Below are 23,788 nucleotides of genomic sequence, written 5' to 3' on the forward strand. Positions count from 1 at the left end.
AAAACCCACAGAAATGTGTTCAAACTTTCCATAACCTGCTAAATTTTGTAAAATGGACATGGTAATTAGGGGGTGTGGCCATAAAATGGGCATGGTCAAACATTTTTGCCATGCTGCACAACCTTCTGTCCCTCTTTCTATTTTCAAAATGTTGGGAGGTATGTGGTCCCCACCCCATGTTATATAGACTCTGGTTTTACCACCCTAAAACATTCAGAATATGATGGAGGATACATGGAGTTATAGTTTAGCGACAGAATGCTATGGGCTGCAGATATCTTCACTTGGATTCCTGTTTTTAGCCCCGATGAACACACGTGTAGATTAACCTGTCTAATCAGTCTGATTCATGGGAAGGCCTTTGTGTAGCTGTGGGGCCCTGCCTCTCTTATACCATGCATGGGAGGGAAAGAAATATCTTAATTTACTGACTAGAACAAGCTTCTTTTGTTAGGTTACCCTCCATTGTGTGTAATTGGATGTGTTACCATCCCAGTGCTTCTTATGTACACTATTACAGGGCTGCCTGCTTATTGTTTGTGTGCAAAAGCAATCTGGCAGACTTTGTGTGTAATTGTTACCTGTTTTCACTATGGTGATGGTGTGCATGTGAAAATACATTCAGCCTGGTCCTGAACAAGAATTTAACAAGAGTTTGCATTGGTCTTTTAATAAGCAAAGTAACTGACCTCAAAGTCCATAGGGCTGAATATCTTGTAAACCAGTTGTGTTGGCTCCTGTTCCATTGTGTACTACACTCTCAGAAGCAGCCTGCAAGGTAAGGGGCCAGGTTAATGATCTTCTCCCTTATTATCTCTTTTCTTTAAACAGGATTGAAATCTCCATAGGCAGCATGAGGCAATTTGCTTAGACTCCCTTTTTAAAAGAGATGATAGGACTTATGTCTAGGAAGTTAGTCACCAATGCTATATGCTTCAGTTTACTGAATATTAGTTACAGCACAGGGTTTTGTTTTTACCTGCAAATGTCATTTGGTATATGTAAGCAACACACCAAACCTGCCCTTCAATGATAGGCACAAATATATAAATGCAGCCCTGCACAATGCATTTTAAAAGTCTCTTTTTTTGTAAAGGCAAAAAAATAATTCTTTAATAAAAAAGAAACCTATCTCCAATATACATTAATTAAAAAATGTGTACCTTTTTTATAAGAAACCTGATTGTATGCAGAGAAATTCACCCTTCGTTTAACTTGCTCTGACAGCTGCAGATAGGAGACTTCAGACGGTCCCTAACTGCTCTGCAGGGAAACGATCATACTTTCAAACGACAGGGAGGCCCCCTCACCTTTCTTCCCAGAACTCAAGCAGCTTTGTTTGTTTCCCTGTAACAACTGTGTCGATTTGTAGCCGCAGACCCAGTACAGTCTGTATATTCTGATTATTATTATTATTATCGGCTATTGGCCAAATATTATTTGACTTGTGCTGTTTTGATCATTTATGACGATCCCTAAGCTTAACCTCCCAACTGAAGCCCAGACCACACTGAGCATGTGCGTAGTCTTGGTATTGCAAAGATGTTTAACAAAGTTATAAGATGACAGCCCCTGTGCAAACTTTAAAAACATAAATCATTTGTTTAATTGGGCTTCTGGTGCAGTAAGTTCATGTTCATATTTAGTATACAAAATACAGCATTTCTAACATTATTCTATTTTAGACTTTAGTTGCCCTTTAAAGACAAATCTTGCCATGTATGTAAGCCTACTATGGGGTTGGATATATTTTTTCATGAGCCTGTATCTTTAATGGGGAATGTTGAAGGTAATAGGCTTACAGAAATTCCACTTGTTTTCCTTCCCCAGTATGAGCTCCACTGGCATATGTGTTGTAAGTTAGAGATCCTCTCAACTAGTCCCATTACTATATGTTCCACAGCTTTCTAATTTAATGTATTTTGTACTGTGTAAAATGGATCTCAGGGGCACCCAGGTGCATTACAAAAACAGAGAGATTGCTGTAAGCAGGTAAGCTTGTTGTAATACACTGTCCTGTATTGGCAGCCAACTTGGTATTCTTGACTGAGTGTATGGGAACAAAACTTGGCCGCCCCTTTTACATAAACGTTGTCATACATAGGCCATAAATCTGGCAGATGTGGATCAAGCAGAGTAAATATTCCAATCGGACTGAGGACTGCATCGGTTAGTTGATGAGGCCCTTGGTGCGACCTCCTGCATGACCAGCATTGTCATCTGATTGTTGGACCCTAGGGCCCACAATTGGATCAGCCCAATATTGCCCGCCTCAAGGTGGACATATCGGGTAGAGATCCACTTGTTCGGTGATCTTGCCAAGTGAGTGGATCTTTCCGTGTATAGCCATACCTTAGTACACCTTCAGGTTAACTTTTAGTATGTTATAGAACGGCCAATTCTAAGCAACATTTCAATTTGTCTTCATTATTATTTTTTTTTTTAATGAATTATCTGCCTTCTTCTCCTGCCTCTTTCTAGCTTTTAGAAGGGGGTCACCGACCCCGTCTAAAAACAAATGCTCTGTAAAGCTACAAATTTATTGTTATTGCTACTTTCTAGTACTCATCTTTCTGTTCCGGCCCTCCCCTATTAATATTCCATATTCTCATTCAAATCAATGCAGGGTTGCTAGGGTAATTTGGACCCTAGCAACCAGATTGCAAACTGGAATGCTGCTGAATAAAAAGCTAAATAACTCAAAAACCACAAATAATAAAAAATGAAAACCAATTGCAAATTGTCTCAGAATATCACTTTCTACGTCATACTAAAAGTTAACTCAAACGTGAACAACCCCTTTAAGGGCTTGTTAACTGTTGACCACATGGGACAGTGGATACAATCCTCCTCCAATGGGTCAGATCATTGGCCTGGAGACCCAATGAGTGGGACAGCTTGATTTAAGCCACTTCTTTCCTGTCCAAATCAGACTGAGATTGTTGACTTTGAAAATGAACATGAGCTCATATAGCTGTGTTAAAAAAAAGGACTATTATTTTTGCTGACTTGAAAATGGCCATGAACATTAGTAACACTGGGTCAGATTCATTTTAATGAGAAAAACTTATCTCATGGTTTATCTCATGATAACATATAAGGAATAGAATCTGGCTCATTGTATGTTATTAAATGTGTATGTATATGTGGTTCTATACAGTCTTTCTCATTGAAGAACAGTATCTTCAGTTCCCAGTAACCATGAACTCATCATAGACTTCATTATTCCTTGTCCTGCAGATCAGATGGTTTGTGTCTTTTAGCAGAATATTTGTCCATTGTTTTGTTTGACGTGACAGTGAGAAGACCTGAAAGAATGTGTATCACTCTTATAGAACAAGATATTTCACATGCTGCTTTTCAAGAGGATCCATTCTCCTCTACGTGCCATAGTTTCTACTTAAGAGCCTTTGCCAAGGACACAGCGAGAAAGAAGGAATGCAAAATAAAAACCTTCCCCCAGAGTCGTAAAAAAACAGCACGAGCACCATCATATGTTATGGAAACTTTTCAGTGTTTATATATCTGTGGCTTTTTAAATGAGCAATTTCATTTAACAGCACAGTTTAGATTGCAGGAATTCTGGGAAACGACTCGTTTTGCTTCACAGGTTTTTTTTTTTGTTATTATAAACATAAAAGCCCTCTTGGAGGTTCAGCATTTGATTAGGGTCCTACCCTTAGCTCATAATACGGTTAGAAGTCCAGGAAAACATTGGCGTAGTCATCATTTGTCTACAGTTTCAAGAATATTGAGGTCACCTTTATTAAACTTTGAGCTGGGCTTTCAGGTATATATTGTAGAGCAAAGAAACATTCTCCTTCGAGGTCACTCTAACTGACCTTCAGAATGTGCCTCTCTATGATCAGAGCCACACGTTTCTCTGCAGACGGAGAATCCGCTGCCCTTCCACTCCTGGTCTGCAGAGCCAAAATCCGCCTGCAATTTAAAGGCAAGGGGAGCAGCAGGGAGGAGAATCCACATTACTAAACATCGTCTGGCCCTAGCCAATCACTTCTAATACTTGTCTGTTGGAGTTTTAAAGGGACTATATATACAACTTTTTGGTATGATCTCATATGCAGAAATAGTACGCAAACACTATTTATCTGAACTACTAGAGATAAATATAGAATCCACAGACTGAAAGGAAACCGTGTTACTTTGATGAACCATTTCCCAATATCCCCTAGGCTGACAGCATAATGCAACACCTCTTTCACGTTGTTTGCAAAGTGGTGGGACTTCACAATGGATCAAGGTTTTCTTTCAGTCTGTGGAATCTGGTATGTCTGTGTTATATTTTCTCTTTAATGATAAGCTGGAGTCTAGAGTCATACTGTTCTTGCAGAGAAGAACATATTTACATTTGTTTAATGGAAAATACTGGTACACGGGCATTGCATATGAACCAAAGTCCCCTCCAAAACTGGTCTGTAACTGGGGTCTGATCTAGGTATTGCTTCAAAACTCAATGAGTGAGCATCGGCTAGTAAGGGATATTGTCTATTTCTTGTAAATACTGGAGTGTTTTGAATCCTGTCTGGGTGAGAAACGTATCCCCCTATTGCGACCACCAAGAGAACTGTGAACAGACCAGGCCCGGGGGGAGGTCTGGGTTACCCAGTATGGGTTGCATGTAGCTCCATGATTGATGTGGGATCAATTTTGAGGAGACACTATACCAGAACTGTAGTTGGAAAGTTATAATTGAATTTTGGATTCTATATTGTTGGACATGGGGGTGGCCCACAGAAGCGCTAACAGAGTCATAGATGCATTCTTGAAGTTGACCCAAAGGAGAACATCTTGGTTTGCATGTCATTGGATCATGTTTTAAATGTTTGTTAGTATACATCGAAAAAAAAACACCAACACAAATTAAACTTTAAAATAGCAAAGCCTTTATTAAGAAATAACTTACCGAAACTCCACTTCCCCTCCTCTTCAGGAGGGGCGACCATCCATCCTGCGACACTCAATTTCTCCTCCTGGCTATTGTAGTGACAGCATGTGAAGGAGTCTGATTTCCAGCTGTGTAATGAGATGTGTCCAGCTCTTATTCATCCTCCTCCCAGCCGAGGCCGATCCAGTGCTTTTGAATGGGTCCTTTATTTGGCAACTTTCAGTGACTTTTTTTCTGCCTCCCCATCAGCTGGACCACAAGGTGCTCAATGGACATGCTGCCCTCCCCTACCTTCCTACACCTCATGCAGACTCGGAGCCAATGAGACAGGCCAGGCGAATCGATTCTCCACGGTGTGGGTTCGCAGGTGCCTCTGCAGCTCGTCCCAGCGAGTGAATCTCTTGCTGCAGAAAAGCCAGTTGCAGACAATGGCCGCTTCCCGGTGTAGCAGCGCAAGTGCACTTTTAGATGCGACTGAAGTGTCCCAGTCCTGCTGCACTATAGTCCGTGCCATATCCCCCCAGTGGTGAGTGGAGGGAGCCCTGCAGAGCACCGGCTGATGATAAGAAGCGGCCGCCGCTGCCGCAGCTTGGTAAGCCAAGTGTGTCCCAAGAGCTGACACCTAAAAGAAGAAGCCGGCTCCAGCCAGTTCCTCGGGGCTCCCGTGGGCATACAAGGGCCAGGTGCGGAAGGAGCCCAGACGGACCTGTTGCTCAGACATCTCGGGGTACTCTGGCTCCCAGGTGCGGTCCGGTTCTTTTTAGAGAGCCAGTGTAGGGGTGTGATGGAGAAAGGGAGAGAGGAGATTCTGTTGCTGAACCTCAAAATTCCCACATAAATTTATTATGGACTTTACTACATAAACCACAAGGTGTAGAATCATGTGAGCTGGAACCGCTGGGACACTTCAGTCGCATCTAAAAGCGCTCTTTCGCTGCTACACCGGGGAGCAGTACTTGTCTGCAACTGGCTTTTCTGCCGTAAGATATTCACTCGCTGGGACGAGCTGCAGAGGCACCTGCGAACCCACACCGGGAAAAAGCAATTTGTCTGCCCTGTCTCATTGGCTCTGAGTCTGCATGAGGTGTAGGAGGGTAGAGGAGGGCAGCGCGTCCTTTGAGCACCTTGTGGTCCAGCTGGGGAGGCAGAAAAAAAGTCACCAAAAGTTGCAAAATAAAGGACCCATTCAAAAGCACCGGTTCGGCCTCGGCTGGGAGGAGGATGAAGAAGAGCTGGACACATCTCCTTACACAGGGGGCACAGCTGGAAATCGGTGCTCCTTCATACGCTGTCACCACAATAGCCAGGAGGAGAAATCGAGCGCCGCAGGATGGCTGGTCGCCCTGTCGCCTTTTCTGAAGAGGAGGGGAAGTGGAGTTCCGGTAAGTTATTTCTTAATAAAGGCTTTGCTATTTTAAAGTTTAATTTGTGTTGGTGTTTTTTTTTTTTCGATGTATACTAAAAAAAAAAAAATTTGATGTTACTGGTCCTTTAATGCCCAAGTAATCAACTGACTCCTGTGACTATGTATTTTTTATTCATGTATATTACTGTACAAAGACACAATACTTAAAATTCACATGTGTACACAATTTTTCACATTAATTGGTCAGAGTGACTAGTGTGAGCACCGATCACACTGTGTAAATACATTTTCGGTTCTACATTGTTGTTGATTGTTTTTGCTCATAAAATATTAATTGGGCAATGAGACAAGTGGAACTGGGACACCATTGCTTTGAGAGATTTTATTGAATGATTTTATTTATATTATCCATTGTTGCTTTTCCTTGTAAAACTTTCATGTGCGCTGTTTATATAATAATTGCTGCATTGTTGGAGCAATCATATGCATATAATGCATCAAACTCTTAGAAGGCCCATGGCATTTATATTTGTGATATTTACAATTGTTCCCCAATAAATAAATATGGGAGATAATATGCAATATATTGCAGGTTTTGAGTCACTTTTCAGCAATGTTGTAAAGAATTAAAAATAGTTTGGATAGATACAAATGTAACTATTTTTATGGAAATATATGGTTTAGGGATGTTTGTGATACATATAACCCAAGCATTGTCAAGTATTTAAGCCATGAAAATGATTTTGACTAGATTTTTGGGAATCTAATTGGGTATGAAATTGTAGAAAGATGAATGCCATGTTTTGACTTTGTTTCTAAGAAGGTGTGGATGATAGCATGCTGAAAAGTGCAAGTTATTTGATTTTGGAATTACAGTAAAGAACACCAGATTTGCAGTATTGTTTAAGAATGACATTTGGCCATTTTGAATTTGTTAGAATGTGAACTTTACATAGTATGCGATTCTGTGGTCTACTTAATGTTTAGGGGTTTTTAAGACACATAAAGTGCAGACGGTGTGTTGTTCTTTAACCAGATTGAAATGTTATGTAAATTCATACAAACTTTATTTACGTATGGGTTATTTGTGGATAGCATGTCTCAGACATTAATATGTATGATGCATTGTCTTAGTATCCAATAAAATGCAGACAAAAAGATACACTCTGATTCAACATACGAGGGGTCATTTATTTACCCAGGGCACATTGCTTAGTGCTCACTTTAGTGTCAAGCTGCAACTGTCAGGTCTAGAATTTCAACTGATATCTGGGTGCTTGAGCCTAATTACTCAAGTAACCAAGCAGCAGTTTGGAAGTTAGAATGGAAGATGAATACAAGGGACTGGAGGAAACATAAGCAATTAAAAATAAGAATAACAAGAAAACCGAAAGCCTCATAGTTATTGTTTTTGGTCAGCAACCCCTGATAATCAAACAGCATTATACTACAGTTTCCAGCATTTCCCAGAAGCTTTGAAGCCTAAGAATGCTGGCAGTTGATCCATGAATACAGCTTGAACCAGCTCATTGTGATTAATGAAAGTGGATTCAACAGACACCCCCAAATTAAGGTTGACATGTTTGTGTAAAATTTCACACTAGAAGAACTTATTGACTGACGTTGCCTCCTTTGCATGTATGTGATAATTTCTGCTTTGTACATTGAAATATTAATGACTGTCTTTCTGTGTTTCATGGACAGGATGAAGATGAGGTGGCACAAGATGTTCCTGCTGCTTTGCATGGCTGGCCTATGTGTGATCTCTGTACTTCACTTTCTAAAGGCCCTCTCCTATGTGTCACTGTCTCGTGAGTTGGTCTCTTTAAGCCCTAATTTTATCTCTGGTTTTTTGTGGGAGCCTCAACCTTTGATTCCACGGCTCATGGACAGGGCTGAAGTTGGTACCCAGGTCCTGCGCGCTCCAGAATACTACCGTCCACCTCAGCTTAACTACAACCCACCCAGACCACCATCTTCAGTCCAGGGTGAGCACTTGAGTGCAGAAGATATGCATCTTGTTGATTTTGTCCTTCAGGAAGACAACACAGAGTATTTTGTTCATACCAAATCAGGTGGTGTATGCTATAAGCAAGGAACAAAATCCCTAGATCGGACTCCTTCTGAGAAACCAGAACGTAGCTTCCACCGTAAGCAAGCAGCTGGCGCACCTCGGCCACAGCAGCGCAGAAAATGGGTGGAGTGTGTGTGCCTGCCAGGCTGGTATGGGCCTAGTTGCGGTGTGCCTACAGTTGTACAACACTCTAACCTTCCCACCAAGGATCGATTGACGCCTCGTTTGAAACCGAGACGTGTTATTAATGCTATCAACATAAATCATGAATTTGATCTGCTTGAGGCACGATTCAATGAACTAAAGGGGATTGTTGATGTTTTCCTAGTGTGTGAGTCAAACTTTACAGCTTATGGAGAGCAAAGGCCACTTTTATTTCGGCAGATGCTTCTTAATGGCACTTTTGATTACATCAAATCCAAGGTGGTGTATGTCTTTTTGGACCATTTCCCAGAGGGTGGTAAACAGGATGGATGGATAGCAGATGACTACCTTAGAACATTTCTAACTCGTAATGGTGTAGGCCGACTGCGCAACCTGAGGGATGATGACTTATTTATTATAGATGATGCTGATGAGATCCCTAGCAGGGAGGGGTTACTTTTCCTTAAACTGTATGATGGCTGGACAGAGCCTGTTGCTTTCCATATGCGCAAGTCACTATATGGCTTCTTCTGGAAGCAGCCAGGGACCTTGGATGTGATTTCTGCCTGTACTATTGGAATGTTACATTATGTATATGGAATGGATGGCATCCGTCTGCGACGGCGGGAGTACTACACCATGCCCAACTTTCGACAGTATGAGAACAAAACTGGTCACATCTTGGTGCAGTGGTCTGTTGGAAGCCCACTGCACTTTGCAGGGTGGCATTGCTCTTGGTGCTTCACACCAGAGGGAATCTATTATAAACTTATCTCAGCACAAAATGGGGATTTTCCGAGATGGGGGGACTATGAAGACAAAAGAGACCTCAATTACATACGTTGGCTCATAAAAACAGGGGGTTGGTTTGATGGGACAAAGCAAGAGTACCCACCAGCAGATCCCCACGAGCACATGTACGCTCCAAAATATATCATGGAAAATTCCCAGCGCTTTGGCTACTTAGTCAAAAACCCTTACAGCAGCTGAGAGGTGGTTGCACAGGGTAATAATACTGGTTATGGTACAAATATCTTCACCTGTTGGGTGTTTTCAAAAATGTTTTTCATATGTTCCTTCATTGATCCACTGGAAAGGAAATTGCCACTAACTGGAGATGAAGGGGATAGGCATTACACTGGGTCATACTGTGTTCTCTAGTGGGGTCCTGGTCCTCACTGGTTGCTGCCTGCCAGGTTGTGGCTGAGGGCACTGGTTACTCAGGAGACTGAAGGTGGTTTTACATACTGGAGGTATTTCGGCATAGCAGCTTGTTAGCGACATCACTTGTGCTGTTCAAGCACCACTGCATGTTCACTCACCTTGCCTTCCAACCTTTGGACCGCAAGATGAACCAGCAATACATTGTTGGCCTTGGCTAGATCAGGGATAGGCAACTATTTCCATTCTAACTGTTGCAGAACTACAACTCCCAGGATTATCATGCTAGTTCTCCTGGTTGAGAAAATCTGGGGTCTGTAGCTCTCCAACAGCTAGAAGGTTAATAATTCCATATCCCTAGTAGCGATTAATGCTTATGCAGCAAGCTACATTGTGTGCGAGTGTGGATATGCATTTACAAGTTCCTGTTCATGCAGATCTTTATACCAACTCATTGCTTGAAAGAATCAAATGTACTTTATATAACTTTGTAATACAATGAATTATAGGCCCGTTCTCCAGATTTAACCCAGTTATCGTTGCCTGAACTTGGAAATCCATATAACCGCTCTTCTTAAGTATGGACTGCATCATGAGCACTTCAGATAGTGGAGATCTGCTCCGTTTCTTTAATCCCATTAGTGCCAATGTGTTGAATTACACCAAGAGTACATCAGTGGTGAAATGAAGGGAGAATGCACTATTAAAACTTCCTGGGAAAGTTGCAAATTCTTTTTTGCCAAAAGTGAAAGTAATACAATACATGTACAACATCTGGTGTGTAAACCATATACAATGAGACGGTGAGCAGGTGTGACCTGAGAAAGCTCTGAACATTAATCCAGGGGACTCAAGGTTCAGTATATCTATGATTAAAGAACATGTTGTAATGTTTACAGAATAAATATGTAAATATTCTGGAGATCTAGAATAAAGCAAGTATTAATTTTCTCATTGTGGAGGATAAAGATCTCGCTTTCACAATTCGCTTCTCTGTCTTAAAGGGACAATAAACCATTTTCTGTATGTATCAGTCTAATAGAACTATTGAAAGGAGTGTACTCTATTATACCAGTCGCAGGGCTTGTCTTAGCTTATGTAAAATGGTATTGCCTTTTAATGCAGATTCTTACATGACCCTCAGAAACATTCTCTTTCTTGCCAGTCCCATAATCCTGTGTCATGAACCAGCATGGGGCAGATGCTTAGTGGGCAACCAATTCACTTGACAAAGAATATGTCCATGTTTAGTGTTCCTTTAACACATAGCAGCCTCCTAGCCTGAAAATAAAGAGTACAAAAGGAAAATAAGTTTCAAATCAAATAGTTTTGCCATGGCCATCTACAGCTTTGTCTGGGTACAAAAGCCTGTTATATTTGTCAAGTTTACTTCATGTTCTTTCACGAAAGGAATAGCATCCTTGTCGGCTTTGTGATGGTATAACTATTAATACTATTAATGTTCAAAACACTATTCTCTCACTGTTACCTTCACCATCTTCACATTAGCCAATACTGTATTAATTTATCCTTGTTTGTTTCTTAATTCTACTCCAAGTGAGTTGGCAGTTGTTTAGACTACAACATGGTGAACAATGAGTGCCAACAGATACTTCTAAAGAAGGGAGGCTTGGAAAATATCCATATTGCAGGGCTGTATTTCAGCACAGTGCTTCTTCTTCCCTGGGTATTCTTCTATGGTTCCCTCTTTAAAGGGATATGTTGGCATGTACACATTGCAGATCTGGAATATTCCTTTGTATATGTGGTTTTAGAGATCACAGCCAGGCGATGTGCTTGTGTCTCTTCTGAAAAAGCACAAACCTCCCATGCTTCTGCATTGCTGCAGTGTAAAACATTGAATACCATGGAAATCCAGAACTGTTTGTATTTGCTGTACAAGGACAGAAGCAGATGGCCATAAGGATTAGCACTTAGCTCCAATTCATCTGTAGGTTGTCATAAATTCGCAACACAGACACAAAAGAACATATGTTATTATAAGAGTAAATCTTCTACTGTTGATTTGAATTATGTACAGAGAGCATTAAAGGAAACCAACAAACTAAGGAGAAGGAATAAGAAGTGTATGCCTTTAAATAGCCACTAATCAGAAATATTGCTTTGGTGCCAAAGACCAGATATCTGAGTTAAAACAAACATGGATTTTAGGGCATGGAACAAAGGGATTTCACTTCTGTTTTATTCTTTTGTGTAGGGCTTCAAAAGCAATAAAGTAAACAACCATACTAGATTCTGATCCGATTTAATCCTATTGTATCAGGTGGAAAGCAGGAACTCTGTTGGAGGAAAGGAAGGAGCTATTAGGGCAGGGATGAATGGTGGGCTGCTGGTAGCTGTAGTTCTACACCTCCATTAGGGCTCTTACAGACGAGCGTTTTTACATGCACTCCCCTGTTCCGTTTCTCTGCGTTCAGCCGCAGGGGAGCGCAGGGATAGACGCATTACATTTTTCCAATAGGGCTGTACTCACACAGGCGCGTGTAGGCGCCGAACGCAGGAAAAATGGAGTGCAGTTAAAAACGCTCGTCTGTAAGAGCCCTTATTCTTTGCTTTTTGTTGAGTATAATTAAAGGGCAAGATAAATCCAATTATTATAAACAGGACATGTTTTCTGTTTGCGGTTATGTAGGAGTCAGTCTGTAATAAACACAGGTGTATTTATCTAAGGGAGAACAGACTGAGCATGTTATTTGGATTTCATGGACTTTAATCATGGAGTAAACTGTGAAACCCTGTCATCGTGCTTTGCTTGTGGAAGCCCAAATGGTTGCCATTAATATCTTGCTGAATATGATTATTGTGGCTTAATGAAAGGAAAATGCATGCTTTTCTTAATACTGGTCCAGATGTCCCTTTAGTGGTCACAGTTCAAACTAGTGATTTATTTAACATGGTGGTGTGACCTCGAATCTTTCATGGCAGTTGGTGTAGATCTTGGGTACAAACCGACTGGAAAACAATAGAGCAGTTCTAAAAAAATGAAAGTGTTTTTAGTTGACGGTATGCCCAGCATATCGCTTAATCGCCCAAAGTTACCTTTGCAGGCAACTTCGGGAGATTTAACGATAAGTTGGGCATACTGCCAGCGATTAGAGAGCCATTTTTCTGGAGATTTGTTGCTCGCAGCCACACATAAAAATTTTCCCCACTGTCCTAAGGAATACTGATTTTCTCTCAGATTAAACATATGACAATGACATGTGCTGAGCAGCCAGTTCTGTGGTTGTGCTTGCCTGCCTGTGAATGCATGACGCATTAATGAGACACATTGAAATGTATTAGGGTTTTAAGGACTTGCCTATAATTTCAGAACAGTTGTTTGGGCATTCTAAGAGTTGTACTTTAGACAAGGGGAGTTTTTGACAATGTAGTTCAGCAAAATGAGCAGTAAAATTTTTAAGGCCTTTTACATGCGGACTTTTTTTTTTACCTGCGCCCCCTGTGTTCCATCTGCATTCAGCGCTTAACTGCACTCCAGTGTCAACTCTACAGACTACTAGAAATACAAGCCTGTGTTTCTGCCCTGCAACTCATGAAAGATCAACCACAGGGGAATTCAGGTAAAAAACACCCCTGCAACAGGCTGAATTCATTTCGGGGAGTTGTGATCTGCAGCAGCTGGAGCTCCGATTCCCAGAGACTGGTGGTGTTTATCTGTATTAGTATCAGGATGCTGATACGAATAATGGGCCTTTTACCATCTGCTGACAAACACATAAATCTATCTCGATTTCTCATGCTGCGTCAATACTGTGGGCTGTGGAACAAAAGGCATTTTGATTGGTGGTACTGGGTGCTGACCAGGTTTATTCCCACTGACCAAAATAAATGTGTAAATCAAGACATTTTGGAACAGTCTTCTGCTAAGAACTCTTTCTGTTGCTGCTATTGCTGTCAATGGGTTATATCAAAGTGCCTTGTGTCCCACAGGACTAAAGGTGGCCATACACGGGCAGATTAAATCTGCCGACAACGGTCCTTTAGACCGATTCGTGTATGGAGGCTTCCGACGGGTCTCCCCAATCAAAATCGACCAGATTTGAACTTTCCTGCTATTGAGGACCGCGGTGGCTAGTTGATGCGATCCTACAACTCGTCAGGGACCATCACTATACCCGATCTTGCCCTGCAGTTGGTGGGCATATTGGGGAAAAATCCACTTGTTTGGCGACCTTGCCTAACGAGCGTATCTTCTAGTGTATGGCCACCTTTAGATCTGTTGGAGAAATCATCCTGCAGCTCATGGCTGCTGCTGTGTGTGCCTTGTTGTGCCATTGTGGTGCATGGTGTGTGAGAGCAAATTACCTCAGTTCTGGGCCTGTCCTGTGTTAGAGCCCCTGTCTTGTCTATCTTTCAGTGAGTGAGTAAAATAGGAATAGCAGCTTGTTTAGGAGCCACCAAAATCCTCCAGTGTTCCGCTGATCTGAAAATCTATTATTTGTTTGATTTTTGATTGGCCTTTCCCCTCATGGTACCCAAATCCTGCACATTGTTTTGACACCCCTTACGTGGGCCTGAATTCTCCTCGCTGAATTCTCTCAGATTGTTTCCCCATTTTACTGTACACAAAAGAGAGACACATTATGTAGCTGTTTCCTGTAGAAAGGCAAAGGTTGTGCCTCCCCCCTGTTTCCACCACCAAAGAAACGGAACTCTGTGTGAAAATAGCAACTGCGTTCCCTTCCCCCATCTCCAGCATGAGACTGAGCACAGGGCTGCCGGTGCTGGACCTCTAGGTGCAAGGCATGATGGGGCGGCAGTTTAGGGGGTTCCCAAAGTTACACCATTCATTCCTGAATTTCCACATCTCCACTGAAAAATAGCAGAGAATTGTGTAATATTTACATGTGTTGTAGTGTATATTACAGGATAACTTGCTCTCTTGTTGACATTTCCCATGTAATGTGACTCAACCATTATCATCTTTATCTTCTGAGCTATGGTTTCTATTTCTTTGTTCCTGTGTGGAAGGAATTGGCATATACATAATTATTTTGTGCAGCTTCATACACTATAATTGGTTCTCACGGCTCATGAAAATCCCCCCTAGCTGCCTGCCGTGAGCCAGACCCGTCTCATGGTTTCCCCATAGGGCGATACAAACATTGTTTCTAATGGGAACATCCTGCTGCAGCAGAAGCCTGTCTCTTCCCTAAACAGAATTATTTCCCATCAGCTCAAAACTAAAGTTGCAATTAATCACTTTTTTTCCTTAAAATGTTTTTCCTGGTCATTAAGGGAAATGGCTCAGCTGGTGTTTTGTATAGGTTCCAGGGCTGGAATAAAAGACGAGGGGGACCCAAGAAAATGTAATAAAAAGTCCGGTAGCGTCCTTGTATTTTACTTTTTTGGTGTTATTTTGTCTGTGCTGAGTTTATCACCCACCTTCATGGAAATCAGGTCCAGACTGAGATTCAATGCAGTTGGTGGCATTTCAAGTACACAAACAGCCCCCCGCAAGCCCAATGACTGTCTATATGGCATCTTACAGCTACTCCTGTGGCATCTGTCAGAATGCAGTTGGGGCCTGTGATAGTATAGCCTAGCCTTTGCCCTTAGTGTTACTTTTTTGTCTTGGGGCTTTAAGCAATGGAGGATGGATGTGGCCCCAGTCTGAGGAGTAAAAAACTATGTAAATCGTGGATCCGCAGCCTTCCATCTGCTGCAGCTCCTGGTGGGTTCTGGGAGTTGTAGTTAAAGAACAGGTTGGATGTCCCTGATGTATATACTGCAAATATCTACCAACTATTATTAATTGTCATGATAGGTGGCACAGTATGCTGGGCATCAAAGCATTGTGAAACATATCCCTTGTGCAACTATAAACCTATTTCAAGGTTCAGGGCAGTTTTCTGTCCATTTCCAAAAAATGTATTTCTCTTTCCCAATCTGACTTTGTGCTGAACCCTGTGGTTATTTCAGGAGCCCTTGCTGCACTCAGCTCAGGTCAGAAAGGAGAAGTTTCCTGTGCACTGCTGTGTGCCTGTGTGACGTTATTAGCAACCAGGCAGCCATTCTAATGGGGGAAGGTGGGAACTTGTGTAAAAGAATCCCATCTATACGGCTCCCTTCCAGCGGGGCCCCTCGGAATAGAATGAGTACTTGGATTAACTTACACTTTATCCCATATTCCTGCTCATTAACACATAGGATAAATAGATGGCAGCCTTGCTTCCTTATCTGTTGCTAATGCTGCTAATTAATAGGCTATTTTGTAACATTCCTGCCACTTAGCATTAGGAAACACTGAGCCCGTGTATAGCTTGTGTACAGATCTTTTCCAGGAGAGGCAGAGTTAAATATCATCGGGAGATCATTCCAAACGTTTCTGCTGATGATCTTGCTGGGGGGCACATGGTCACAATCAGAGCAATTACTCACTATTTGATCATCTTCCCCCACCCTCTAATAACTGCCAGACAACAGGTTCAATTTAACCAGCTTCCAGTTTAGGTTTTCGTTTCAGGGGGATAGCGCTCTGATATACGGGAGGTTTTTTTTCTGCATTCCCAAATGCCTGCTGAGCATGTTAAAATGCATATATTTTGTTTATATGTATGTGTTTTTATAAGCGCAACTGAGTGTGCTTGTGAGGTTCAAATGTGACCCTCTATTCTATTGCATAAAAATGCATCAAACTGAGGCAAAATTGTCTTTATCTTCCCCGGTTATTTGTATTGAGTAAAGTGATTATTTGTGACTCTTTAGCTGTCGAGCTGCAACTCCCAACACCCCTGTCATCTGCTGAAGGACAACATGGATATTAAGTACGGGTATGAGATCTGTTATTCGGAAATCCATTATCCAGAAAACTCCGACTCCATTCTATAAAGAAATTTCACATTTTTAAAAATACTAATTTTCTCTGTAATAATAAAACAGCACGTAGAACTTGATCCAAACTGAGATATAATTAATTATTGCTGCAGGCAAAACCAGCCTATTGGCTTTAGTTAATGTTTAAATTATTTTTTTAGTAGACTTAAGGTATGAAGATCCAAATTACGGAAAGATCTGTTATTCCGGAACACCCTAGGTCCTGAGCATTCTGGATAACAGGTCCCATACCTGTACTACTTATTACCACTCATATCTCATTTGGCCTTATTTGCTCTTGGCACATGAACATGTTTATAAAGGCATTGGCACCTGGTTTATATCAACTAACAGCCAGAGCATTGCCATTTGTGCAACGTAAGCCACACTACCATGCTGAGCGCTTGAGAAAGTTACAAAATACCCATTGAAATATTTGCCCCTAAGTTTAGAGCCCCAGTCTTTCTGCTTAAAGGAAATGTCCCATATCAGCAGTGGGCTAAAATGAAGTATTTAAAGGGATACTGTCATGTTTTTTTCAAACCGCATGAGTTAATAGTGCTGCTCCAGCAGAATTCTGCACTGAAATCCGTTTCTCAAAAGAGCAAGCAGATTATTTTATATTCAATTTTGAAATCTGACATGGGGCTAGACATATCGTTAGTTTCCCAGCTGCCCCAGTCATGTGACTTGTGCCTGCACTTTCGGATGGAACTACTTTGTGGCAGGCTGTTATTTCTCCTACTTAATGTAACTGAATCAGTCTCAGTGGGACTAGGCTTTTACTATTGAGTGCTGTTTTTAGATTTATCAGGGAGCTGTTATCTTGTGTTAGGGAGCTGCTATCTGGTTACCTTCCCATTGCTCTTTTGTTTGGCTGCTGTGGAGGGGTGATATCACTCCAACTTGCAGTACGGCAGTAAAGAGTAAAGGGAAAATTGTATCATACTTACCGTAATTTTCCTTTCCTGGACATACTCCATATCAGAACTAGCTGATATGGAGTATGTCCAGGGAAAATAGTGCTGTTCCAACAGAATTCTGCACTGAAATCCATTTTTCAAAAGAGCAAACAGATTTTTTTTTATATTCAATTTTGAAATCTGACATGGGGCTAGACATTTTGTCAGTTTTCCAGCAGCCCCCAGTCATGTGACTTGTGCTCTGAAAAACTTCAGTTTCCCTGGACATACTCCATATCAGAACTAGCTGATATGGAGTATGTCCAGGAAAGGAAAATTACGGTAAGTATGATACAATTTTCCCTTAACTTATGTGTTTTGAAAAAAACATGTTTTCCCATGACAGTATCCCTTTAAATCAGGCCCCTCTCTCCTTGCCTGAACAGGAATGTTTGCTTGATATCAGACGCTTTAGTGTTTCAAAAGTGCAGCTAAAGGCTGGAGGGCACAGGAGCTGAGAATGTGCACACGGATCCCATTGTTGGTCAGTACCGTATATACTCGAGTATAAGCCGAGTTTTTCAGCATCCAAAATGTGCTGAAAAAGTCTACCTCGGCTTATACTCGGGTCAGCGGGCAGTTGCCGATATTGCAGTCACTTTTAATCATTCCTATACCAACGGTTCACTTGGGGAGAGACTGCAATATCCCACAATGCCCTCTGTTGGTTTTATGAAAGAATAACAGTGCGCCCTCTGTTGGTTATATCAAAGAATAACAGTGACTGCAATATCACACAGCGCCATCTGTTGGTTGTATCAAAGAATAACAGTGACTGCAATATCACACAGCGCCATCTGTTGGTTGTATCAAAGAATAACAGTGACTGCAATATCACACACCGCCATCTGTTGGTTGTATCAAAGAATAACAGTGACTGCAATATCACACAGCGCCATCTGTTGGTTATATCAAAGAATAACAGTAACTGCAATATCACACAGCGCCATCTGTTGGTTGAATAAAGGATTAACAGTGATGGCAATATCACACAGCGCCATCTGTTGGTTATACGAAAGACCAGTGATGGTTTTATGACACACAGCACTCTCTGCACAATTCTCTGTCACCATCAACTTTGCAAAGAAGTCCGGTCGATCGCTGGGGGAGTCTCTTTGGCGGAAGGTGCGCTGCTGGGAGACAGGGCTGTAGTTGTGTCTAGGCTTATACTAGAGTCAATAAGTTTTCCCAGTTTTCGTAGGTAAAATTAGGTACCTCGGCTTATACTCGGATCGGCTTATACTCGAGTATATACGGTATCTCTGGTTCTGATGAATCAACAGAAATCTGACTTTTTTCTCTCTCTCTGTCTCTCAGGATTGTTGTTGTAGACTCCTCTGCACGTGCATTTTCAGCCTTGCATTTCATTTCATACTCATTGTGCCAGGCACCAAGGTACCTATAACCCCCCCCAGCAGCCCACAACACCAGTTAAAGGAACAGTAACAAGTGTTTTAAAAATTAACAAGTGTTTTAAACTAATTAAATATGATGTACTGCTGCTATGTGTTGGGAAAAGTTTTGTGTTTGCTTAAGGGCAGGACTACACGGCCGATTCCGCCACAATGGCGACGGAAGCAAGGTAAGTAATGGCAGTGTCGCATTGTTGATGCGACGCAACACGACTGTCGGAAACAGCGTGCAGTGTCTGCATCCGACAGTCGTGTCGCGTCAATGCTGCGACAATATGAGACAATTGAATCACCTTATCTCCATCGCATCCAATGTGACGCCTGCGCAGCGGCCGTGTAGTCCTGCCCTTAGAAAGACAACTATAATTTATCTATAAACCATGGGGAGCAGCCATTCATACTAAAAAGGAGAAAAGGCACAGGCTACTTAGCTTATAACAGATGCACTCTGTGATAGAATACAATGGGATTCTATAGTGTATGTGTTATCTACTGTGTAACCTGTGCTTTGAATGGCTTCACAGCAGTGTAGTTGTGTTTCTGAAGCAAACACACCATTGTTCCAGTGCAGGGAAACAGTATATTTTAGTTACTGTCATTTTTTGGTGTTATGGTTCCTTTCAACTCCATTAAGTGAGCTGCTCTTGCTGTGAATGTAGCATGAACCGGACTTGGCAGAGAGACAGAGTGAAACAGAGAAGAAAGGAGGGAAGGGGCAGCCAAGAACAAAAGCCTTATTTTATTTTCTACATGTAAACAAAAATGGAGTATTCTTTGTAGTAATAAACTCCTCTCTGTTATACACTGACCCCATTACATTGCCATCGACCTCTTCCTGCCCTCAGGAGTGTTTGGCATTAAAAAGACATAATAGTAATCCATAATAGCAAGTCAATATCTGATCAGAGCCTTTTGTCATATCAATCAGGCCAGGAGGTAAATCCCATTAGTCAAGGACACTATTGCACAGGCCCTTTATCACTTTCACTGGGGGCTGAACATTCCCGTGTATTTCATTTCTTCACCACTTGGGTGGTTTTATTGGGGTGAAGAACCCAAGGCTGTTTCTAATGACATTTTGAATGGCTGAAGCTTTGCCAGTATGGCCGGTACCATGCTCTGGGCATATTTGCATGGCAAAACATATTGAAGTCCCCTTAAAAGGATCCATATCATTTTTACATATCTCTGAGCTTCATATCTGCAAGTCCTGATACAATAGCAAACAACCCTGAATGAATACACTCTCACCAAGAAGTTGGGTATTAAAGACTTGTTGAACTACAACTTCCAGCATCCCCTGAAGGTTATGGGAAGCAGAGAGGGGGGAGGGAAGATATTTATAAAGTGACCAAAGATTTAACCCTTCAAATGTTGTAGGCCGTATAATCTAAGGTGCTGAAATAAAAGTTCAGGTATGGAGTCCATTATGCGGAAACCAGTTATCCACAAAGCTCCGAATTATGGAAACGCCGTCTCCCATAGACCCCATTTTATATAAATAATATAATTTTTAAAAAATGATTTCCTTTTTCTCTAATAATAAAACAGTACCTTGTACTTGATCCCAACTAAGATATAATTAATCCTTATTGGAAGCAAAACCAGACTGTTAGGTTTATTTAATGTTTACATGATTTTCTAGTAGACTTAAGGAATGATCCATTATCAGGAAAACCCCAGGCCCCAAGCATTCTGGATAACAGGTCCCATGCCTGTATCGGCGTTCCAGCCCCATAAATTCCAGGTTTTATTTTCCTGTATGTGTTGCTAGGCAAAGTGTTGTGCAGGTGGTGGCATCCCTAGCTGGCAATCAAATGGTTAAAGGATGCTGTAGTCCACGTGTAGCAGAAAAAGTGGCAGTTGCAGCAGTTAGTTACTTTGTTAGACCTCTGTGCCCTTAGTGGTGGTAAAATAACTTGTGTATTTATAATACAAACTGCAGCTCTGTGGTTGTGGGTGAACTACAATTTCCAGTCTCCCTCACCCAGAGAATTCTGGGAGTTGTAGTTCAGTAATAGCTGAAAGCAGCAAGTTCGATAGCCTTAAAAAAAAAAAAAAAAAAAAAATATATATATAATATATATATATTTTTTTTTTTTATTATTATTATTATTTATAGGGTGTTCTGAGTGCCCCCCTGCTTGCACCCCACTAGCTATGGCTGCAGCACAAACTGGTGCTTTGTACATTGCAAACCAGTTTGGAATAAAACCATTCAATCTATTTGATTAGATTTTGCTATAATTGTTCTTGACCTGAAATGATGACAGGACTGAGATGGGGTTTGGGTTGGAAAGTGAGTAATCAGAATAAGTATTCTATTTAATAAGGATTGTCTGGAGCTGTGATCACTGTGAGACTTGCAACGAATCACATAGGGCTCCAGCAACTACAGGGGTTAAATATAAAGGGAAATTGTAATTTCTGTAATTAGCAAATTAATATGATTAAACCTGTGATTTAACAAAAAGATCTTTTTTTTTTCCTTTCCTGTTCTTTTACCTTGGTGTAAAGATAATCACCCAGTACTCAGAACGCTTGCAAATCATTTTCTTTGTAAATGGTTCTATTTAATTTCACCCTTAAAGGGATGCTTAAGAAAGAGATATTATTAATAAAATGAAAAGAATAAAATATGAAAAAAGTTTTAAAGAAACAAAGCCGACTTGTGTGTTATTTCTCTCTCTCACTGCCATTAGTATAATTACATTTTATCTCTCGGAATGAAGAACAGAGAAGAAGGGATTCACCTCTATAACGTGCTGAATGTTTCTGCCAGGGCTAGTTTTAGGGGCAAATTTGCTTGTGGTCGAATATCGAGGGTTAATTGACAGAAAGTCATCCACCAGAAGCTACTCATTCATGATAAAAAGTCCTATTAAAGGAACAGTAACACCAAAAAATTAAAGTGTTTTAAAGTAATGAAAATATAATGTAGTGTTGCCCTGCACTAGTGAAACTGGTGTGTTTGCTTCAGAAACACTACTATTGTTTATATAAACAAGCTGCTGTGTAGCCAAGGGGGCAGCCATTTAAGCACAGGATACACAGTAGATAACAGATACATTCTGAAGAATCCTATTGTATGCTACAAAGCTTATCTGTTATCTGCTGTGTACCCTGTGCCTTTTCTCCTTTTTCAGCTTGGAATGGCTGCCCTATGGCTACACATCAGCTTGTTTAAATGATAGTAGTGTTTCTGAAGCAAACACACCAGTTTTAACAGTGGAGGGCAACGGTACCTAATATTTTCATTACTTTAAAACACTTTAATTTTTTTGGTGTTACTGTTCCTTTAAGCATTGCAGAAATGTTGGGGCTGCAATTTAAGGGGACCCATGTAATTAATTCAGTGACGGTCGTACTAGGCCGGGAAAAATAATGTGGGCTCTGGTGACCCAAACCCTCCTGAATACATCTATGCTCTCCCCTAGGGTTGCCATCTCACCCCTTTAAAACCAAACACATATGGAATCCATAGCCTGCATGGCTAATTAGCAATTTAGTTAGATGCATGATGCAGATTGAAATAATTTATGGGCAGCCATGCATTATGCATCTAAATTAACGGCTAATGAGCCATGCAGGCTGTGGATTCCATATGTGTTCGGTTTTAAAGGGGTGAGGTGGCAAACCTACGCTCCCCTGATCTCCCCATCGTGGCCGCAATGATGAATACAAGGTATGCGTGGGGAGGGGGTTATTGAAGGAACTTACGACTGAGGGGGGAGGGGCAGCAGCCCCAGAGGGCCCTGGACTCCCAGTCGGACAGTGTTCAGTGATGTCCATCCTGCAATCCTCAAGCTGATATTAGGGACTTTGACGATTCTAAAATACTAGCAGTGGTGCAAGGGGGTAGGTGGTGCAGTAAAGAGGTGGGGTTTGGGGCAGATCAGGGAACGCTGACATGGATAGGGTTAATATGAAGCATAACCAGGCAGACTGGGGGTAACAGGGTAGCAGGCCAGGGCATTAAAAGGATCTGGGAAAATGTATTACTATTATTACTAATAATAATAAATTACTGGCATATAGTTAATGCTTTATTCCCTGCTATTTTAGCCAAGCCAGTGACATACCAGCCGGCTGGCAACCTAGTTGTTACTCTCGGCAACCCAGTCCCGGCAGTCTTTAGCCTTTATATGAAAGCTTAGATCTGAATTATTTTTCACATTTATTTAAGACGCAGAACTGCTTGTAAATTCTATGTTGTTATGTTCATAACTGTGTAACAGCCCTATAGCCTTTCCTTTCTGCACAAGGCACATGACCTTATCCTTAATGGAGAAAAGGTGCTGACACATTGTCCAACCAGCATGGGAGACTTTTATAAGCGTAATATTATACATGCAAGTGATAGCGGATACAGCCGTGCGAGTGTGTAACAGGAGAGGCAGTGGTATATCTGCGACTCTGATCTGCCCGGAGGTGAGCCTACTTTGTCCTTTGTGTGTTTAGAACATTCCTTCAATCTATATTTACTTTTTTGAAGTGTCACCAACAGTGCCTAGTGCCACTCACAGACATATCATTGTGCAGGGGCTTACGGATAACCAGGATACTGAAAAAGAGTTAAAGGGGGAGTGCATCGCTGTTAAAAAAAACATTTTTAAATGTTAGTAAATCTGACTGTGCCTCATTAGGCCAGGCTACAGTATATGCGAAATTGAACAGCACCATCAACTCTTGAAGTATTTAAAAAGCCTTTATTTATGCTTTTGTGGGCATCACCGCAACGTTTCAGGCCATGCGGCCTTTTATCAAGCTTCATAAAAGGCCGCATGGCCTGAAACGTTGCGGTGATGCCCACAAAAGCATAAATAAAGGCTTTTTAAATACTTCAAGAGTCGAGGGTGCTGTTCAGTTTCGCATTACATTGTTTGCCAATGGGAAGTGGCCATTGCAGAACGTGCACCATCC

General features: G+C 41.4%; 1 protein-coding gene across 4 annotated transcripts in view; it reads left to right on the forward strand.

Moving 5' to 3' along the window:
• The window catches only part of mgat3.L (mannosyl (beta-1,4-)-glycoprotein beta-1,4-N-acetylglucosaminyltransferase L homeolog), a 49,500-nt gene extending 38,898 nt beyond the window's left edge, over window positions 1-10,602 (forward strand). For 3 of the 4 annotated variants that reach the window (XM_041590718.1, XM_041590719.1, XM_018258836.2), the window contains one exon: window positions 7,977-10,602. In XM_041590718.1, the coding sequence (XP_041446652.1) occupies window positions 7,977-9,480 (1,504 nt within the window). In that variant the 3' untranslated portion in view covers window positions 9,481-10,602. Of the gene's footprint in view, window positions 1-107; window positions 779-7,976 lie in introns of those variants that run through there. The other variant, XM_018258837.2, reaches the window with a different exon arrangement.
• Window positions 10,603-23,788: the final 13,186 nt, after the last annotated feature.

Source organism: Xenopus laevis, chromosome 4L (genome assembly GCF_017654675.1).
Source record: "Xenopus laevis strain J_2021 chromosome 4L, Xenopus_laevis_v10.1, whole genome shotgun sequence".
In the NCBI taxonomy this organism is placed as follows: domain Eukaryota; kingdom Metazoa; phylum Chordata; class Amphibia; order Anura; family Pipidae; genus Xenopus; species Xenopus laevis.